General features: G+C 32.4%; 1 protein-coding gene across 1 annotated transcript; it reads right to left on the bottom strand.

The window, feature by feature from the left end:
• Positions 1–891: 891 nt before the first annotated feature.
• LOC134694002 (peroxisome proliferator-activated receptor gamma-like) lies at positions 892–14,862 on the bottom strand. Its single transcript, XM_063554985.1, has 8 exons — positions 14,637–14,862; positions 7,682–7,902; positions 5,900–6,010; positions 5,294–5,438; positions 4,840–5,027; positions 3,569–3,775; positions 2,810–3,008; positions 892–2,426 (listed from the first exon to the last, which is right to left on the bottom strand). The coding sequence occupies exons 1-8, from the start codon at positions 14,740–14,742 to the stop codon at positions 2,179–2,181; spliced, it is 1,425 nt and encodes a 474-aa protein (XP_063411055.1). The 5' UTR covers positions 14,743–14,862; the 3' UTR covers positions 892–2,178.
• Between the last annotated feature and the right edge of the window lie 7,475 nt (positions 14,863–22,337).

Raw genomic sequence — 22,337 nt, 5'->3', positions numbered from 1 at the left:
AACGTCTGAAAAAGGAAAATGCAGGTCATAATTAAGTGGTTTAAAATAGTTTCTTTTTCAATCAAGGTTAAAAAGTTGATAAAACTGAATTTATATTTCACTACTTAATACCAAAATCTATGATGGGTTTTTAAAAAATCCTTGTCAAGATAGGAAATTCATTGGAGTGACCCACAAATTAAGGGTCAGTTGACAGGTATGAGTAATATGTTTATGCTTAGTTCTATGTATCTTACATTTGGTTGATTCAGAAAAATCATTCAAAGAGAATCGTTGAAACTAGTTCTCTGAAAAAACATACATTATGTATTTGTGGCCTACAATAACCTGTTTACAACTTGTCTGAAAAACATCAATAAAAAAGGGTCTGTTTGTATGCATTATACCTCATAACCTGTTTTGTTTTTACACCGGGTTTCTTTTGAGCTTGGATAATCTCCATTGTCAGAACTCTTAATAAATAATTTGTACAAATACATACATAAATATATCTATAATTATTTTGAGGACAACTTGATTTGGAATGATATACAAATTATGCAACTTTTACAAACATAAATAGTAATAATTAAGAAACATTCCATAAAATTAAACAAAATAACTTTCCAAACTTTTTAAAATGACATGAAGGTTTTTTTATGTCACAAAAACGAATAAAATTGAAATGAAAGACAAAATTTCAAACATGCAAATATTACTGAGGACTCGTGTCTATATGGAAAACAATTAACAATCAACTTGGTCAAGAGTTTTTTTTATGGTTGAAATTATTAATTAATGATTCATTGCCACTGGACGTTAAGCAACCATCAATCAATCAATTAATTAATGAAAATTCCTCATTACTATTCATCACATTGTATTATAAGCAGGCGCAGATCCAGAGGGGGGTTCCAACCCCCCTTCTATTTGGAAGATCAATGCATATGAATGGGGACATGCAGTTGAAACCCCCCTTTGTCCTGTGTTAGGAACCCCCCCTTTTTAAAATTGCTGTATCCGCCCCTGATAAGTATTTAAGTTGTATCTACAACTGTAACAAGGTATGTGTAAGTTTCTATGATTCACCTAAAAACAAACAAATGATATTTCATTGTTCTCTCAGTCAGACAAATTAGCTCTTATATAACAGTGATCTCGTCACCAAAAATATCTAGAACTAAAGACCAGTTCTATACTGATACGGATAAATATCTAGAGCTAATAGGCCAATTTTGATCTAATACAGAAAAAACCATCTAGAACTAAAGGCCAATTTTGATCTAATACAGAATAAATACTGTGGATTCACTATAATTCGTTGGAAACCAATTTGCATGGGTTTTGTGGATAACAAAATCAAAAGTCCTGAGGAATAACAGATTTTTATAAGCTTGGTATTCAGAGTTTAGCAAAACCATGAAAAACAATTATCATTGAACATGCAAGTTTTCCTCAATGGGCGAAAATCGACACCCCCAAAATAAAATGAGTCCACAGTATCTAAAAACAAAAGACCAACTTTAGTCTTATACAGAACAAATATCTAGAACTGCAGACCAATTTTGGTTTGATACAGAATAAATATTTAAAACTAAAGACCAATTTTGGTCCAATACAGAATAAATATTTAGATTAACTAAAGACCAATTTTGCACTAAAAATAAATTGCATTAGAGATACTGAGGTAGTCTTGTCAGTCGATCATATAGTAAAAAAACATGGTGCCATCTGCTTAATGTGAGATCAAGAGATAAGTTTTAGAAAAATAATTTGTTTCTGCTTAATATACATTGATATATATATTTGTGAATTTCTGTGTAAAATCTTATACAAGGTATAATGTGTGACTCAAAAAGAAAAGTATGATAGATAAAATTACATCATGAAAAAGAAAATAAATTGGAACAAAAAGTTAAAATGTCATTAATGATCAATTACATAAATTTCCAACAGATGAGCTATAAAAACAACATAAATGTACAACAATTCACCGGTTATAACATCATTGTGCTAGATAATGAACCCTTCCATCTCCCAATAGCACAACAACAAATTTACGCCATGTAAGTGTAAAAGGTAACATAATTTGTTGGGCTTCAGACCAATAAAATTTTAAATAAATATTTTCATTGTCACTTTGACCCTATACTTTTACAGGTCAACATTAAAAGATTGAATGCTTACTATATGATCCCTCTATATATTAAACATTTCTTTGATTAGTGGTGCAGTGTCAGACAGATCCTTTGATTTGTCGATGATGCCAATTCTGATGTTCTGTCCAAATGCCTCAACAGCTTGGCGAAGATCTGTGACCAGCATAACAAGATTGGGAAATAAGTGGCGTTGTTTTGGATGATTGTGTTTCAATTCGATTCTCAAAGCTTGAAGTAGATCTTGCTGTATTTTGTCTATTTCTATTGGACTTTGAAGAAAAGGATTTTCTGTGAAAAAAATAGTGATTCTTATTCTTAATAAAATACAAACATTATAATTATTATCAGTAGTTGAATATATCACACAGTAAATAATTATGATCTCATGAAGCCTGAAAACAAATTTCAGACTGCTCTAAATATCAGTCTTCAGTAAGTGACAGAACTGAAAAAACATCACACAGAATAGCATTGTCACTAAGATGTCTGAAAACAAACTTTAGGAAACTCTTATTAATTCGCTAGAAATTAATGCAACAAATTGTCATATATATGGCAATTATTTGTAGAGATATATTAAGTATTCGGTAAAACAAGAACTCAAAAATAGATGAACTGAAACTGTGTAACACAATATAGCATGTTCTCCTGATTTGTACATGGCTACTAACCTGAGAAACAAAGTGTGGCACAAAACAAGGAAATCTCTGACTGTAGCAGTTCAAATTTCTTTAACTTTTCATAAAACTTCCAAATCTGACCAAAAAGTTGTCTGACGATCCTACATTCTTCTAGCAGACTTTTGTTAAGGATTAAATTCATCTCCATTCCAGGAATTTTAAATTTTACATCTTCCACTAATGGACTCATCTAAAAAAAATAATGAAATTTGTATTTTTCACATAATTAATTGAGAAGGATTTAATATCATGCACAAAAAGTTATCAGTTACTATGGGTAAAGTTTCTGTACATTGTGACAAAAAAAATGTATTCTTTTTTTTAATTTGGGTAGATTGTGTTATTGACTGTGTACCTTAAATCTTTTCCGTACAATAGTATGTGATTTTCAAAATTTTGGTAAATTAGTTCAGTTAGAATGGGTCTTTAAACATTGATCATCTACTTAATCACCAAACGTAACAAATATAAGGTAGATAGAATATTCATTACAGTTATAAAAGTTTATAAAACATAACCTTTCATTTCAAATATAAGGCCAATATTTTTGGTTCAGAGTAAGGTTATAAGAGCTGTTTTTAGAGAAGTTTCTCATTATGACAAGTTTATCTGAGATTTTATTCAGTTTATCCTTTTGTTTTTAAGGCTATTCCAGAAAAAATATATTTGAGCTTCAAGGCATATTGGATCAATACAATTTTCCTAATAAAATATTTAAACCTATAATGCACCTGCATTCAGCAGACTTACCGCTACTATAGCAACAGACATGGACGCCTGCTTCATTAATGTTATCTGATCATAGGTTGATAGCTCCAAAAATCCAGGAAGTTGTTTAGCAAATCTTACAGCTCCCTCCATCAATGGCAGAACTACTTCCTGATATTTGACGTAAATCTTCCAATTCTCAAAATCTTCTTCTGATTCCAGTCGGTTTATCACAATATCTTTGCTTTCCTTCAAAAGATATTTAGTAATAAAATATTTTCTTAGGTTCTCGGTTTGATTGATTTCAATATTAGTTATTTTTTTTTTTTATTAAACATTGAAAAATTGCAATAATTTCGGAATTAAAAGTAAATAAATAGAAATAATTTCTTTCACCCTTTTGATATAAGATAAGATAAGCTAAGATAATGATTTGCATTCTATTGTACATTTGATAATAAATAAAACAATGTCTTTCTTGTTCTGCATTGCTTTTATGAACAGCACAACTGTCAACCAAACAACATACTGATTTTGATGTCTGTGTCATTTGGTCTCTTATGGAGAGTTGTCTCATTGGCAATCACATCACATCTTCTTTTTTATGATACCGGTAATACGAAATCAATTGAAAAGGGCTCAACTCATTAGATTGATGCAAAGAAACCACAACAAAAGGACCAATCTTTAAGCACTAGCACACTAGTTTCTGCCCATCGCTGTTGTAGAAATTATCTGCTATTCTGCTAGAAATTTTTGAAGATTATTTCGTATGCTATGGAGCTTACAGATTTTCTATAAACACCATTGCAGCATTTCAGAAGAACTTTAAGGTAATGCTGTTGTAACAGAAATTAATGATAGTTTGGGTAAACTAAATGTTTTATCAGATATTCACTTGTTTATCCTCATCCCCGCCATTGAATTTGAGTAGAATTTCCACGACATGTTGATGAAATGATTGTTTTATCAGATACTCACTTGTTTATCCTCATCCCCACCATTGAATTTGAGTAGAATTTCCACGACATGTTGATGAAATGATTGTTTTATCAGATACTCACTTGTTTATCCTCATCCCTGCCATTGAATTTGAGTAGAGTTTCCACGACATGTTGATGAAATGATTGTTTTATCAGATACTCACTTGTTTATCCTCATCCCCACCATTGAATTTGAGTAGAATTTCCACGACATGTTGATGAAATGATTGTTTTATCAGATACTCACTTGTTTATCCTCATCCCCGCCATTGAATTTGAGTAGAATTTCCACGACATGTTGATGAAATGATTGTTTTATCAGATACTCACTTGTTTATCCTCATCCCTGCCATTGAATTTGAGTAGAGTTTCCACGACATGTTGATGAAATGATTGTTTTATAATATCTGTTATAGATCGTAACTCTAGAATCCTCACACTGCTATTCTCTTCAAGTTCTTCTTTGTCAGCCATTAACTTTTCTCTTTCTACTTTTGGCATTCTTCCAAATCTTACAGCTGAAAAATAATATCTCAATGATATATTTTTAAAAGTCATAACTACATGAGCAAAAGGATAATTGTAATTGGCTTGAAAAATTGTAATCTGCTTAAGTAATCATAATTTGCTTGGATTATAGTAATTTGTATAGAATCTTTATATAACATTTAGCTTTTCTCTTGAAATATATAGTAAATGGCTTCTTGTCTTCTCATATTTTTACCAGATTTTCAAAGCATCAATATCAACGTGAAATACAACCATGGTTAAGATATAAACTTACCGTCCTGAGACATCCCTGCACGTAAACATCTCTGAAATCTGCAGTGCTGGCATTTATTTCTGGATCCTAATGACAGCTTACATTGTTTCAGTGCTCGACATGGCTTATACACTAAATTTTTCTTTATGGTCCTTCTAAAAAATCCCTGAAAATACATTCGATTATGTAAAAATACTTGCAATATATTTGAAAGATTTTAGCAGAGAAAACATCTTCCTCCCTAAAAAGCACTGAAATATTTGAAGAAAACCCTGTACTTATCATATATATTCTTTTGCAAAATGCAATCAAGAAGACATAAATAGAGAAACTTAGAAATCGAAATATTGAAATGGCTATCATACAAAAAGATGGTAAAACAGCCTGCTTGAAAAATGTACTTTTAATGAGAAGGGAAGTAACTCAGGTTCATAAAATTATCACATCCACATATACAATCGTGTACAAAGCTTAGATTAAAAAAATGATGGAAGCATACTTTTAAAAGCACTTTGTTACCTTTTTGCAACTATTACATATTCTGAGTTATCACAAACAGACTTTATACAAAGGACATAAAACTTCGTTCATAGAAACAAGAGGCCTACAGTCTGTTATTGTACTGACCTTACAACCTTCACATGAATGAACTCCATAATGGAACCCTGAGGCTTTATCACCACAAATTCTACACAATACAGCAAGCTCTGTTGTATATAGTTGTTTAGGAGGGGGTAACTGAAAAATAAATAAAATGAATTTGAATGTAGGTTATTCTATCTACAGTCATATATGACAATTTTTTTGGAGTGGTCTAAGAAGTTCAACTACTGTTTTACTCATGTGTCAACACTTCAACACTTATGTTGTGAGTTCAAACTCCACACATTACCTGTGCATTCAACTCTAGTCTTAATGAACTAGATGTCAGCAACTGTGTGTACTCTCAGATCTATACTTAGTGTCTTTTTGTTGTGGGGATGTATAAATACCTGACTATGTGGTATGGGTTTTACTTATTGTTGAGGGCTGTACGGTGACCTATAGTTAATTTTTGTTTCTTTTGGTCTCTTGTTGTCTCATTAGCAATCATACTTCATCTTTTTTTATAGGATTGTCAGTTTTCCTGCATAAAGTTTGATTCTTTTCTCTGGGGAGTAATTCTTGGGACTAATTCTTTTCTCTGGGGACTAATTCTTTTCTCTGGGGACAAATTCTTTTCATGGGGGATATCAAAAGTAAGCTTTCATTAGAAGTCCTCTGGGGACTAATTCTTTTCATGTGGGATATCAAAAGTAAGCTTTCATTAGAAGTCCTCTGGGGACTAATTCTTTTCATGGGGATATCAAAAGTAAGCTTTCATTAGAAGTCCTCTGGGGACTAATTCTTTTCATGAGGGATATCAAAAGTAAGCTTTCAATAGAAGTCCTCTGGGGACTAATTCTTTTCTCTGGGGACTAATTCTTTTCATGTGGGATATCAAAAGTAAGCTTTCAATAGAAGTCCTCTGGGGACTAATTCTTTTCTCTAGGGACTAAATCTTTTCATGGGGGATATCAAAAGTAAGCTTTCAATAGAAGTCCTCTAGGGACTAATTCTTTTCTCTGGGGACTAATTCTTTTCATGGGGGATATCAAAAGTAAGCTTTCAATAGAAGTCCTCTGGGGACTAATTTCTTTTCTCTGGGGACTAATTATTTTCATGGGGGATATCAAAAGTAAGCTTTCAATAGAAGTCCTCTGGGGACTAATTCTTTTCATGGGGGATATCAAAAGTAAGCTTTCAATAGAAGTCCTCTGAGGACTAATTCTTTTCATGGGGGATATCAAAAGTAAGCTTTCAAAAGAAGTCCTCTGGGGACTAATTCTTTTCATGGGCAGTGATATTGCTAACTTTTTTTAAAACTACCTCTACCCTTTTTTATTGGGAAAATATGCGTCATTTTCATCAAATTGGGAAATTTAAAATAAACCATGAATTTGACTGAAAAATAAATTTACAGACCCATTTTCAAGATACAAACCAGTGCTTTAAAATAAGACCCCATTTTGTCAGTGATGATACATAAATAGACCCTCAAATGTGCACATATAGTTATTTTAAGCAAGAAAATTGTTTAAATGAGTGTTTTTCAGTTTGAATTCATGCACAATTACTACTGAGATTGCGCTGTTTGGGGAAAAAATGTTGTCTCTTTGGGAATAATTTTAAGCCATTTTTTTTTCAAATTGGGATTCTTCTCCAGGGGGAAAAAGCCTTTATTCTCCACTAATTTAAGGCAAACAATATCACTGATGGGGGATATCAAAAGTAAGCTTTCAACAGAAGTCCTCTGGGGACTAATTCTCTTCCTGTAGGAAATCAAAATTAAGCTTTCAATATAAGTCCTCTGTAACATATTTTACTTACCCTTTTGTTGTATGGTTTTGATTTTTGCACTCGTTCATCAGAAGCTGACGACACCTGAACATCTTCTGTAGATGTTACTATGGCAACAGGTGAACCTGGTTGGTTTGGTGATGGATATGATGACAGGGAATCTCCACTTCCAGATAATGATTGTGGTTCCTGTGGTCGACCATTAAAATCCATCATTATATTCTCAAAATAATCTTGATCCATTGGAAAATCTGTAAGATACAAAGGGGCTATATTCAATACTCAAATTTAGGACAAGTTCCTATGAACTAGTGTCTCAGTCTTATTTCGTTCAGTGGTAATTTAATGGATCTTAGTGTCTTAGTCTATTTTCTTTTAGAAATTATTTCATGGCTCCTATTGTCTTTAGTCATTGATCATCTGATGAAGGAAAACACAAACAAAATTAAATATGTTTAACAACGGAGTCCTAAAATGTTCTATATCTGTAAATTAAAGATATAAATTTAGTTTCTAGAGGAACTGAACGTTTCTTCCTACAATTATAGTAGCCAAAATCATATTTCATTCTTAGCCAGTACTGTCTCTGAACTTATACTTTATGGTTTATAATTGAAAGCAAAACAATTTCTTAGATATAAGCTGAAAAACCTTCCTAAGGGAGAAGCTAAAACAATAATTCATTCTTGGAAAACACCGTAAAAATCTGCTCCATTCACAAAATTCTTCAGAAAAAGATCAATACCTTCGTCAGGTCCTCTTTTTACTACTTATACTGTGGCATGTGAATTATTTAATGAAATTTTTCCAAAAGACAGATGTAATTCCATTTCTCTGGAATCATAGGGTTTGGAATTTTTGAATCATGTGTTTTCATCATTTCAAATCAAACTATAGGCCTTTTATTAATTAATTAAATAAAATAAGAAGTGTATGAGGACACCAATGTCCTGGCTCAAGTTGTGCAATTTTCTAAGTTAAAAAAATTAGAATAACTCTAGAACAGGAAATGACTCTCAACCCTTATTAAGATTTTGTCCATGTGTATGAATTTCATCAAAATTTGGATGGGAGAAATACAAATTAGTGTGTGGAAATGAAAAAAAATATCTATTTTCAAAGTAATAATGGGACATAACTCTGGAAACGTAAGTGACTCAAGGCTGGATTTTTATGCAATCTGCAAGTTTTGGTTAATACCAGCATTGTGTATGATTATTGTAAAATTTGGATGCAACAATCTTAAATTACAGCGGAAAAACAAAAAATAGCAATTTTCCAAGTTAATAAGGGGCATAACTCTATCACAGTGGGAGACTCAGTACCCTCTGTCTCCTAGTTTTAATTATCAGCATTCTGATGAGTTTCATAAAATGAACATGATTCCAACTGAAATTAGAGTGTGAAAATGAGGTGATTATTGTTTTTACATTTAATTTAAAAGATTTCAGTTGTAAAATAAACAGGTGTTTTTTTAAATTTCTATTTGCAGTGGTAGATTTTAGTTCTTAAATTTAATTATTTAACAATTACTTTATTGTAACCTTTTTAAATTTTGACACATTTAAAAAAAAAATCTTAGATAAATTCATATTTCATAAATTTATACTTTCATAATATTGAAAATTCAAAAGTGAAGACTTTCTCCTAATAAAGTAATTAATAGCTAGGCTAGACAGAATGTCAGAGCAATTAAATCTATATCCTATATATAATGGTATACATTAGTGATTTGTTATGCAACGTTTATCAAATTTATGTGCAAGAAAGTGATGATCAAAAAGAGTTCAAAACACAGTAGGTGAGGGTAAAAATAATTGATGTTTGTGACGTGACATTGACTCAACATAAATTTATTACTATGCATGGTGCAAGAAGGTTGTACGATTATATGGGTTACATTTCCACTCCAGTGCTTCATTGTTAACTCTACCATCACCACCCTCTTTAACTCAATTCATTTCACTTATTGATTTTACATTATAATTTTTGTCTTAAATGAACTCTGTGGCGATCGATTGTACTATAATCTACTGTATATATATATCAATTCAGTTACATTTAACAAAGAAAAGATCAAAGAAAACAGTTATTTGGCTTTAATGCATTTATCATGAGAAAAGAATTGCATCAAAAAAGCCATTTTCATGGTAACATTCATTAAAGATTAACTATTTGTCTCAGCCAATGATATGATACAAATTCAAGGTCATTTCTGTCACTTCCTCCTTGTATATTGTCCCCCCTTTTCCTCCTACATTTCAATCTCTACAACGATCCCTTTATTTCTGACATATAAAGTGACTTTATTATCATTGAAGTTTTCTTTTAATCATTCCTCCCTAATACACCTATAAAGGTATTACAAGGACACATAAGCACTTATTTACTTCTTTGTCCCATTAATCAATAACTGACCTCATTTCTCATGTAAAAAAACATGTTTGAGATCTTCCCTCATGTCATCAAATATTATTTTTAGCCAGAAAGGTAAACTAGCGAACAGTTATGTTTTGTTTCATATAAGTAGAGATGTTAGGGTGACATGACACAACTAGTAGGTCATCCTGACCTAAGTGACACAGCTGATGAAAAGGAGGAATTTATTAAACCAAAAATACATATATATGTCTACGATTAAACTAATCATTAATATCTTTCAGATATTACAACAATTTCTTAACTGTAAATTTTTTATTATCTTATATATTACTGTGGACTCCTTGTAATTATTCGTTGGATACCAAGTTTTCTGGCTTTCGTGGGTACAGGTTAACCACGAAATTCAATGTTCAACAATAACAAATTTTTCCATCAGCTTATATCGGACTTTTGCAAAACCACAAAATTAAATACTCATGAACATGCAAGTTTTCCGTAATCCACAAAAATTAGTACCCACTGAAAAACAAATGAATTCACAGTACTTATAGATGTTGAGATGACCTCTTTGACCACGACAGGAATAAAGGTTATGAATAAAAGGAGATGTGGCACATATTAATATCAAACAACACATCACAACTTTATTAACTGGTTACTATGTATGGCCAGTATTTTCAAAATAAGGATATGTGGGTTGACAATTTAAAATTCTAAATTTGCACAATAACTGTTTTAGATAAAAAAAAAAAATCCTGTCATTCAACATGGTATCCTACAGTAGGCGTTAGCTCTTAAAAAACTACCATTGAACTAGGTACATTGCACTAAGCATTAACCATTTTCTTAAAGTGTGTCATTTAACATTGTGCATAGCACAAAGAAATGGCTTAATCCAAAACTGTGCCGTTCCTTATCACATGGAACACTGAACCACTAATTTGATTTTTACATAAAATACTATGAACTACATCAAATAAGTGGGTCTTTTAATTTTTTAAACACAATTAATTATTTAATTTGCTAAAGAAGAGAACAGAATTTGGAAAATAATTTGCTTCACTGCTCTATACCAGTTTTGGTTAGAATGTTCTTAAATCAGGTTTTTCTAATATTAGGTACATTGGCACTACAGGCATATCATTTAAAAAAGTCAAAGACTAAACTATTTGCCATTTTGCAAAGTCTTCTATCTAGCAGGTTAAAAATTACACCAATGATATATTCCAGTATTGTTAATATCCATCAGTACACTGAGTAAAATAAGCAAAAACAAATTGTCTTCTCCTTAATTTCATATAAAAATAACTGAACTTTTGAAATAAGTATACATATGATAGAAAGTAACACTTTCAATCAGTAGGGACCATATAATTATCTGTCTCATTGTGTTTTGTAGAGACAGCTGATTATCCAAAGTTTACATCTTGTTAAGCATGATTGTTTCTTGATCAATTGTGGCTTACCTTTGCTAGCTTCCCGTAGTAGAGAGACATCTTGATTGTGCTTTTCCAAAGCAAGTGCCATCTTTTTTTTTTTTGTACAAGTTCGTGATAATGTTGTTCTTAACACAAAAGAAGATTTGTATATAGTATTGTACTTTTAATAGGGGTCAAAAGTGGATAAGGAGGATGATATGATACGCAAATAAAAGTTCTAAGCCTACCTCATTTTGAGTCAGGTAATTTTAACCACGTGCACCCCCTAGTCTTAGTTTGTTTATTAGGGATCACCCCTGGTTTAATGAGGTTTGTGTCACCCAGTCTTCTATGTTGTGTTTTGTATTCTGTTGTTTGTCTTTTGGTTTTTTTTAACTTTTTTTGCCATGGCTTTGTTAGTTTATTTATTACTAGTGAGTCTGAATGTCCCTTTAGTTTTTTTTGCCTCCCCATTTTCTATTACAAGAGAAGTACCATTTTGGTGGGTTTTTTTTTAATTGTTGTCCTGTGTGCAGTCACATGTTAATAGAGGTTTTTGTGGATTGTTGTCCTGTGTGCAGTCACATGTTAAGAGGTTTTTGTGGATTGTTGTCATGTGTGCAGTCACATGTTAAGAGGTTTTTGTGGATTGTTGTCCTGTGTGCAGTCACATGTTAGAGGTTTTTGTGGATTGTTGTCCTGTGTGCAGTCACATGTTAGAGGTTTTTGTAGATTGTTGTTCTGTGTGCAATTACAATTTAGAGGTTTTAGTGGATTTTTGTCATGTGTGCAGTTACATGTTGGATTTTTTTGGTGGATTGTTGTCCTGTGTGACAACGTTGTTGACACTGGAATGTTTGAAACCGTGCAACAGGTTCTGTTGCTGAAACTGGCGAAGATGCCGAAACGAATGACAGTGACCGAAGACTGGTCCCCTGCCTATTGACCATAAATCCACTGGCGGAACTAACTCACAGACTGGTAAAGCGAATACAAACGAAGACTTTCAGTATGGATTTTATTTCCACTTTAATGAACGGATGATGTCAGTTCAAAAGGCTGACTCCGACTGAAGAATTAACTTCAGTCGAAACATTATAAAGATAGACAATGTTTACAGGTTGCCAAAGAATTAAGATTACATAATAATAAAGTTGACAAATTTTAGAAACATATATAAGATTAACACTTTAAAGTAACAATAGACCGTAATTGAAAAACGGATTAATGTCATTGTTATCATACATGTCCTGGACAAGAACTGATAAAATACATATTGAAAAGAATTATCTATGTACGACATTAACAGTTCAAAATAATTATGAAATGAAATAGTTGTGTAACATAAATTAACACAATCCCTTGCACGGTTTTTCTCACAGTTTTAGATTAAAATAATGGCATCATGAAATATCTTTAAGAATGCAAATCAATGAAGATTGTCTGTTGAATTAGAACGAAATTGTCTGAAAGATTAAACAGTAACTATAAATAATATAAGAAACAATTCCAAATGTCCGAAATAAGAAATACATAAAATAGTCCGACTTTTTCCACGTTCACACCTGTGTGTAGTCACAAGTTTAGAGGTTTTTGTGGATTGTTGTCATGTGTGCAGTCACATGTTAAGAGGTTTTTGTGGATTGTTGTCCTGTGTGCAGTCACATGTTAAGAGGTTTTTGTGGATTGTTGTCATGTGTGCAGTCACATGTTAAGAGGTTTTTGTGGATTGTTGTCCTGTGTGCAGTCACATGTTACAGGTTTTTGTGGATTGTTGTCCTGTGTGCAGTCACATGTTAAGAGGTTTTTGTGGATTGTTGTCCTGTGTGCAGTCACATGTTTAGAGTTTTTTGTGGATTGTTGTCATGTGTGCAGTCACATGTTAAGAGGTTTTTGTGGATTGTTGTCATGTGTGCAGTCACATGTTAAAAGGTTTTTGTGGATTGTTGTCCTGTGTGCAGTCACATGTTTAGAGGTTTTTGTGGATTGTTGTCCTGTGTGCAGTCACATGTTAAGAGTTTTTTGTGGATTGTTGTCATGTGTGCAGTCACATGTTAAGAGGTTTTTGTGGATTGTTGTCCTGTGTGCAGTCACATGTTTAGAGGTTTTTGTGGATTGTTGTCATGTGTGCAGTCACATGTTAAGAGGTTTTTGTGGATTGTTGTCCTGTGTGCAGTCACATGTTAAGAGGTTTTTGTGGATTGTTGTCATGTGTGCAGTCACATGTTTAGAGGTTTTTGTGGATTGTTGTCATGTGTGCAGTCACATGTTAAGAGGTTTTTGTGGATTGTTGTCCTGTGTGCAGTCACATGTTAAGAGGTTTTTGTGGATTGTTGTCATGTGTGCAGTCACATGTTAAGAGGTTTTTGTGGATTGTTGTCCTGTGTGCAGTCACATGTTAGAGGTTTTTGTGGATTGTTGTTTTGTGTGCAGTTACATGTTAAGAGGTTTTTGTGGATTGGTGTCAATCATGTGTGCAGTCACATGTTAAGAGGTTTTTGTGGATTGTTGTCCTGTGTGCAGTCACATGTTAGAGGTTTTTGTAGATTGTTGTTCTGTGTGCAATTACAATTTAGAGGTTTTAGTGGATTTTTGTCATGTGTGCAGTCACATGTTGGAGTTTTTTTGTAGATTTTTGTCCTGTGTGGAGTCAAATGTTGGAGGTTTTTGTTGATTGTTGTACTCTCCACTATATTTGGTACTTTCAATATACTTTGATGTCTTTAAAAAGTATATGCTGACAATAAAAACATGTCTTAATGTAATATCAATATTGAGTCATGTTTCCCATAAAGTTGTCAAAATGTATTGCAAGAAAAACCAGGTGCTATATGTTTTGCATGCTTGTCCATGTTGTCTGACCATTAAGAAGTTTTTAATGTTGTTTATTCATAAATGATAATCAAACATTTCATCATTTACAAATAAGGACTGTGTACTCTACTTATATTCCTAATAAAGTACTGATAAGAAAAGACAAGTTGTTAAAAAAACAACATGCACTGTACTGATACATCTAAACCTTTTCAGCTAGATCTATTAAACATTTCATTATAGCAAATCAACTTGCAAGTCATAGGAACAAAATATAAACAGAAAACAACATAAGTAGTAACTGAATTAATAATTCCCAAGAAATCATAAAGTTAATTCTAAAACAAATAACAGATAAATAAAAAGCTTACCTGGTGAATTTGAATTATATAAACTATTCTGACCAAAGTCCACTGGTAACATGTAGCTAACCATTATTGTAGAGTATTTCTGGTTATGGTCAAAATCATGTCGCATCCAGCTAGGTCTATGTCAGTGTGACTTAATAAAGGAACAGACTGACATTTGATATTTTTCTGAAATAGACTATAGTAAATATTTACCAAGCTCCACCTACATCTCTTTAGTTTGTTAACCTTAACAAACATTGGTGTTTACACTATTTACACTCATTATAATGTCTATACATAAGCAATGCTCATTTTAATTTCCAATCTTAGAAGATAATTATTTGTACTTTCATAAATAATTATGCTAATCTCTACCTCATTGATTTGTTATTATGTGAGTTAAATCCAAAAAAAGGGGGGTTACATATTTCCTTTTAGACAGTATCGGTAATTTATTTTCCACATGACTGCAGAAATACATAATACAATGATAAGTACTATAAATCTCAAATGAATTTGTACAATGGCAATAAGTCAATCATCTACCTTTTTTAAATTGACTTATCAGAAGTTCAGATTTCTCATTGATAGGTTATTTAGGTCAAGATAAAGAGGTCACATCAGGTGAATGTCCAGGTGATTTAAGGCCAGATCACTTTATGGGTCATTATCCTTGAGTGAATGTTCATGCCTCTAACAGCTGACTACACATTAGCTATTTATTGGACACTAAATGTTAAAACCACTGGAGTACTGTAGATAAAATATCTCAGTTTTAGAGAAAACTCTTGATTCACATTGTATTATCAATTAAAAATAACAATTAAGAAGCAAGCTAATAAATTGAGGGGTTAATTAAAATTCCAAGTATATAACCAGTACCTAGTCCTGGTGTTTTCAATTGTTACTTAACATGCTTTAGTACAAATATATTTCAAGATTATACATTATTAATTGTGGTTTTTATGCTGTTGTTTATGATAATTTGTATGTGTATAGGATTAAAGGCTCTTCCAGAGCTTATATTTTGTAGTTGATAATTATACCAAATCTAAATATAACTTTTGTGTCGTATTAAAGTGTACATTTGTGTCCCATTTTATGATTATTGTCATCTCTTTAAACAAACCTTTTACCAGATGAAACCAATTTTCAAAGAAAACAATTCAAAAATTAAATAATTTATTAATCAGATGATCAAGGCTCAATAAGCTTCATTAGTTCAGGTCTAGGGAAGTCATAAGTCATGTCTCTATAGTAGGATAAAATAAGGAAAGGTTAAAAATATGACATTACTTTTTTTAAAGAGAAATCATCAAGTTCCTGATTCTTCTTGTTCTGTGAACCTCATAACGGGTCCAAAAATCTGTTGTCCTTATTTAACATAATACAACCAACTTCCATTCTTATATGTTTTTGTCTAATTTAATCAGATAGTAGAATACACCAAGACTTACTTGCCCTATTGTACATATATTATGAGATCAATCAATATGATCATTTCTACGTTTTATTTAGTAAGTATTTATAGTTTAAATCTATTTAACTATTGATATTATCTTCATTTACCATGCTCCTGACATAATGATTCCATGACTTACAACACCTTCAGAAATTCTTCTTCTTATACTTCTCAAAATTCCAAACTTTCCCACGAAACTCAAATTCCAACAGGTTTTCCATTTTCTATTGAAGATAAAATCATAAAATGATTAAATTTTATTTTTTATGTTTATCAATGATATTTAAAGCAGAAACAGTTAGTTAATTTAGTACAACAAAGATATCTTAATATAAAAACTGCAGCATTAAAAAGAACAGAAATACCAAACAATAATAAAAAAAACCTGACCTTTTTTTCACCTCTCTTATTTCTCAAAAAAGCAGCCTCTTATCTATTATAGATAAGTATTGATAATTAAAAATAAGAATTTTTATAAAAAATAAATAAGAATAAAAATAACAAAACCTCTGCTGGACACAATTCACAAAATAACAACAATCCTCTGCTGGACACAGTTCATAAAATAACAACAATCCTCTGCTGGACACAATTCACAAAATAACAACAATCCTCTGCTGGACACAGTTCATAAAATAACAACAGACCTCTGCTGAACACAACTCCATAATAACAACAGACCTCTGCTGGACACAACTCCATAATAATAACAAACCTCTGCTGGACACAATTCACAAAATAACAACAATCCTCTGCTGGACACGGTTCATAAAATAACAACAATCCTCTGCTGAACACAACTCCATAATAACAACAGACCTCTGCTGGACACAACTCCATAATAACAACAAACATCTGCTGGACACAATTCACAAAATAACAACAATCCTCTGCTGGACACAATTCACAAAATAACAACAATCCTTTGCTGGACACAGTTCATAAAATAACAACAATCCTCTGCTGACCACAACTCCATAATAACAACAGACCTCTGCTGGACACAACTCCATAATAACAACCGACCTCTGCTGGACACAACTCCATAATAACAACAGACCTCTGCTGGACACAATTCACAAAATAACAACAAACCTCTGCTGGACACAATTCACAAAATAACAACAATCCTCTGCTGGACACAGTTCAAAAAATAACAACAAACCTCTGCTGAACACAACTCCATAATAACAACAGACCTCTGCTGGACACAATTCACAAAATAACAACAATCCTCTGCTGGACACAGTTCATAAAATAACAACAGACCTCTGCTGGACACAGTTCATAAAATAACAATAATCCTCTGCTGGACACAGTTCATAAAATAACAACAATCCTCTGCTGGACATAGTTCATAAAATAACAACAGACCTCTGCTGGACACAATTCACAAAATAACAACAAACCTCTGCTGGACACAGTTCATAAAATAACAACAATCCTCTGCTGGACACAGTTCACAAAATAACAACAATCCTCTGCTGGACACAGTTCATAAAATAACAACAATCCTCTGCTGGACACAGTTCATAAAATAACAACAATCCTCTGCTGGACACAGTTCATAAAATAACAACAATCCTCTGCTGGACACAATTCACAAAATAACAACAATCCTCTGCTGGACACAATTCACAAAATAACAACAGACCTCTGCTGAACACAACTCCATAATAACAACAGACCTCTGCTGGACACAACTCCATAATAATAACAAACCTCTGCTGGACACAATTCACAAAATAACAACAATCCTCTGCTGGACACGGTTCATAAAATAACAACAATCCTCTGCTGAACACAACTCCATAATAACAACAGACCTCTGCTGGACACAACTCCATAATAACAACAAACATCTGCTGGACACAATTCACAAAATAACAACAATCCTCTGCTGGACACAATTCACAAAATAACAACAATCCTCTGCTGGACACAGTTCATAAAATAAGAACAATCCTCTGCTGAACACAACTCCATAATAACAACAGACCTCTGCTGGACACAACTCCATAATAACAACCGACCTCTGCTGGACACAACTCCATAATAACAACAGACCTCTGCTGGACACAATTCACAAAATAACAACAAACCTCTGCTGGACACAATTCACAAAATAACAACAATCCTCTGCTGGACACAGTTCAAAAAATAACAACAAACCTCTGCTGAACACAACTCCATAATAACAACAGACCTCTGCTGGACACAATTCACAAAATAACAACAATCCTCTGCTGGACACAGTTCATAAAATAACAACAGACCTCTGCTGGACACAGTTCATAAAATAACAACAATCCTCTGCTGGACACAGTTCATAAAATAACAACAATCCTCTGCTGGACATAGTTCATAAAATAACAACAGACCTCTGCTGGACACAATTCACAAAATAACAACAAACCTCTGCTGGACACAGTTCATAAAATAACAACAATCCTCTGCTGGACACAGTTCACAAAATAACAACAATCCTCTGCTGGACACAGTTCATAAAATAACAACAGACCTCTGCTGGACACAACTCCATAAAACAACAAACTTTGCTGAACACAATTCACAAAATAACAACAAACCTCTGCTGAGCACAAAGCACACAATAACCACAGACCTCTGCTAGACACAATTCACAAAATAAAAACATACCTTTCCTGGAAACAATTCACAAATTAGCAACAGATCCCTGCTTGACATAATCAATAAAATAATAACAGACCTTTGCTTGACATAATCCATTAAATAATAACAGACCTATGCTGGACACAATTCACAAAATAATAACAGACCTGTGCTGGACACATTATAACAGTGCCTAGTAACAGTAGAACACTTATACCAATAATGTTAGGATCATATAAAAATCCAAGCTAAACTGGGTTTCAAAACCTAATGTGAGTGGAACATTAGTTTCCATGACCTACATTACAGTAGCATCCATTAAATAATTTTGGTTTCAATTTGCCCAATGCTTTCAAAAGAAACAACTAAGACAACTTAACAGATGACTCAAGTCCCCATGCCAAAAAAAAGTTAAATAGTAAAATAACAAAAATCCCAACTCTGAGGTTAATTAAAAGCATAAAGTCCCTTTTTTAAATGACAAAATCAAAAGCTCAAACACATCAAACGAATGGATAACAAATGTCATATATTCCTGGCTAGCTACAAAATGTAGAAAATAGTGGATTAAACCCAGGTTCATAGCTAGCTAAACCTCTCACTTGTTGTGATAAAATTTCTCACCTGCTTGCACTTAAAGCCAGGTATCAACAAATTTTATAATTAATAGTCCAGTCAATCTAGCATTAATTTGACCCTAACCTGAAAGTAATTGCAACAGAAGATTTTTAAGTTCTAATCTTTAGCATTATACCCCAAATATACACAGAAAAAAGTCCCACAGAATCTTACTTGAGGAAGACAAAAAAAATCACCATTTAAAATTCCTATGGAGATTTGCATTGAAAAGGGAGATAACTGTTGCAAAAAGGCAGAAATATCAATAAAAATTGATACAAAATTACAACTTTACCGCTTCTATTCATCAGAATGCATTGTTTCTTGATGTTTTAGCCTTCTTTAGGATATAACAAACAACTCTAAAGGTGTTTTCATATCTTTTATGAAGCTATAATCTAGATTTCCTAATTCATCAGTTGACCAATTATTGAATTTTTCAACATGTCAAGGTAAAGAATCTCAAATTTAATAAAAACATTTAAGCATGTATTTTTTTTTTTGTGGTTTAAAGTTTCTTTAGACAAGTAAGATGCTGAAAAAATATAATATACAGATATAAACAATACCAAATTTTCACATTATTTTTTCAAAATGGTCACAAAGCTTCAAATTTGCAATTTCTTGAACGAAAAATGCACAAAAGAAACAAAACTACCCATAAAACTACGGTTTTGTACATTTCATGAGCAGAAGATTATATAATTTAGTCAAAAACAAACTTATAACCCCATCAAAGTATCATACTTTACATAAATTTCAAGAAAATATACCTAAAAAACACCAAAAAAAGACTCAGTTAGTTTTCTCATTTGAATTGTTTTTCACTGTCTTATCGGGGCCATTTATTGCTGACTATGCAGCATGGGCTTTGCTCATTGTTGAAGGCGGTACAGTGACCTATACATGCTATAGTTGTTAATGTCTGTGTCATTTTGGTCTTTTGTGGATAAGTGTCTCATTGGCAATCCAGGCGCGGATCCAGGGGGGGTTTCGGGGGTTGGAACCCCCAACCCCACCTTTTTTTTGGACGATCAATGCATTTGAATGGGGACATGTAATTGGACCCCCCCCCCCCTTAGTCCTGGGTTAGGAACCCCCCTTTTTAAAATGGCTGGATCTGCCCCTGCAATCATACCACATCTATTTTTTATATCATTTCTGCGGAGTTATCTCCCCTTCCAATGTTAATTTCCATAGGAAATTAAAAATGTTGATTTTGAGTTTTCCTCAAGTTTGATTTTATGGGAATTTTTGTGTGTATATTTAGGGCATAATGCTATAGATAAGAATTAAAACATTTTCTGTTGCAATTAGTTTGAGGTTAAATCTTAGTTTGACTGGACTATAACTAATTTATGTATTGTTTGACAGTAATAGTTAACCTGATTTTTAATTATATAACTATTGTCTTCCTGTCTGCCTATATTGTCTGTATGATATCTATAAATAACTCACTTGAGTGATACATGTACATGATTATTCACACGTTTCTCAAAAATAAATTTGTATTTTGTTAATATCAAAATAAGATCATACATTCACTAATTGTTAGATAAACAAAACTGTCAAAAATATGTAACGAAAAAAATTAGATAAATTTGATGCATGAAAATCGTGATAAAACAGGACGATTTATTTTAAATATGATTCTCAATAATGACATAAAATCATAGATAGTTGTACATCTAATGCATAATCACTTATTTTCAACAACATAATAACACATACAAGTGGATGTTTATATCAATAAATATATTTTTTTTACATTATCTTTTGTCACGTAAAAGTAATTTTCCACCAAAGTAAATCCCTCTAAAGCTGTAAACATTGTAGTACTGGTTGACTTCCATGTTTTTATCTGACACAAAAAGAAAAGACTTCTAACCTCACTCGATCACCTACCAATAACTTTTCATGCCAACTCTTATGATGTATTCTGATTTTTTGTTCTCTACTGTTAAAAACAATAATATTTCCCTACAAATGTATAAAAATTCTTATTAAAGTGTTCCTCGGAACCCATGCAGTCTCTCGCCTACTTTTGCTGTTAATTAAGGGAGTTGGCTTCTCAGTTTCAAAGTAATTAACTTTTCAAAACACTAGTATATATTGATCCGGGATTAATAAAGGAATCCAAAGAGCAAAAAATATATAGGTCACCCTGCTTGTTTTCAAGATATTAGCCATTGAAATTTTGGCATGAAAATATTCTCTCTTGACTTTTCATAGCTTTATCATTGACAAGTTGATTAGTTCTCAAAAACTGTTAAAAAGTAATTAACATTTTATAAGACTTTTACAGATGGCTTATCATTATACATGTAAAAGATTCACAAAAGGAAACTAGAGGCTCTAAAGAGCCTGTGTCGCTCACCTTGGTCTATGTTAATATTAAACATTGTACACAGATGGATTCATGACAAAATTGTGTTTTGGTAATGGTGATGGGTTTGTAGATCTAACTTTCCTAAACATTTTTGCTGCTAACAATTATCTCTATCAATAACAGTAGTTCCTGTGGAAAATGTTAGTGAAAATCTACAAATTTTGTGAAAATTGTTAATAATTTACTATGAAGGGCAATAACTCCTTAGGGGGTCAATTGACTATTTTGGTCATGTTGACTTATTTTTAGTTCTTACTTTGCTGTACATTATTGCTGTTTACAGTTTATCTCTATCTATAATAATATTCAAGGTTAAAAAAAAACACGCAAAATTTCCTCAAAATTACCAATTCAGGGGCAGCAACCTAACAAGCCATGATCCAATTCATCTGAAAATTCCAGGGCAGATAGATCTTAACCTGATAAACAATTTTACTCCTTGTCAGATTTGCTCTAAATGCTTTGGTTTTTGAGTTATAAAGCCAAAAACTGCATTTTACCCCTATGTTCTATTTTTAGCTGTGGGGGCCATCTTGGTTGGTTGGCCGGGTCACTGGATACAAACTAGATACCCAAATGATGATTGTGGCCATGTTTGGTTAAATTTGGCATAGTAGTTTCA

This window comes from Mytilus trossulus, chromosome 13, assembly GCF_036588685.1.
Source record: "Mytilus trossulus isolate FHL-02 chromosome 13, PNRI_Mtr1.1.1.hap1, whole genome shotgun sequence".
Lineage (NCBI taxonomy): Eukaryota > Metazoa > Mollusca > Bivalvia > Mytilida > Mytilidae > Mytilus > Mytilus trossulus.
This window is presented reverse-complemented; position numbering and strand designations above follow the sequence as displayed.

Excerpts from the sequence above, each read along its gene's own strand:
- LOC134694002 (XM_063554985.1), bottom strand. The coding sequence starts at position 14,742 with ATGCGACATGATTTTGACCATAACCAGAAATACTCTACAATAATGGTT. Across the intron at positions 5,439-5,899 it reads ATTCATGTGAAGGTTGTAAG|GGATTTTTTAGAAGGACCAT; the intron begins GTCAGTACAATA and ends ATGTATTTTCAG. Across the intron at positions 2,427-2,809 it reads TGCCACACTTTGTTTCTCAG|AAAATCCTTTTCTTCAAAGT; the intron begins GTTAGTAGCCAT and ends TTTTTTTCACAG.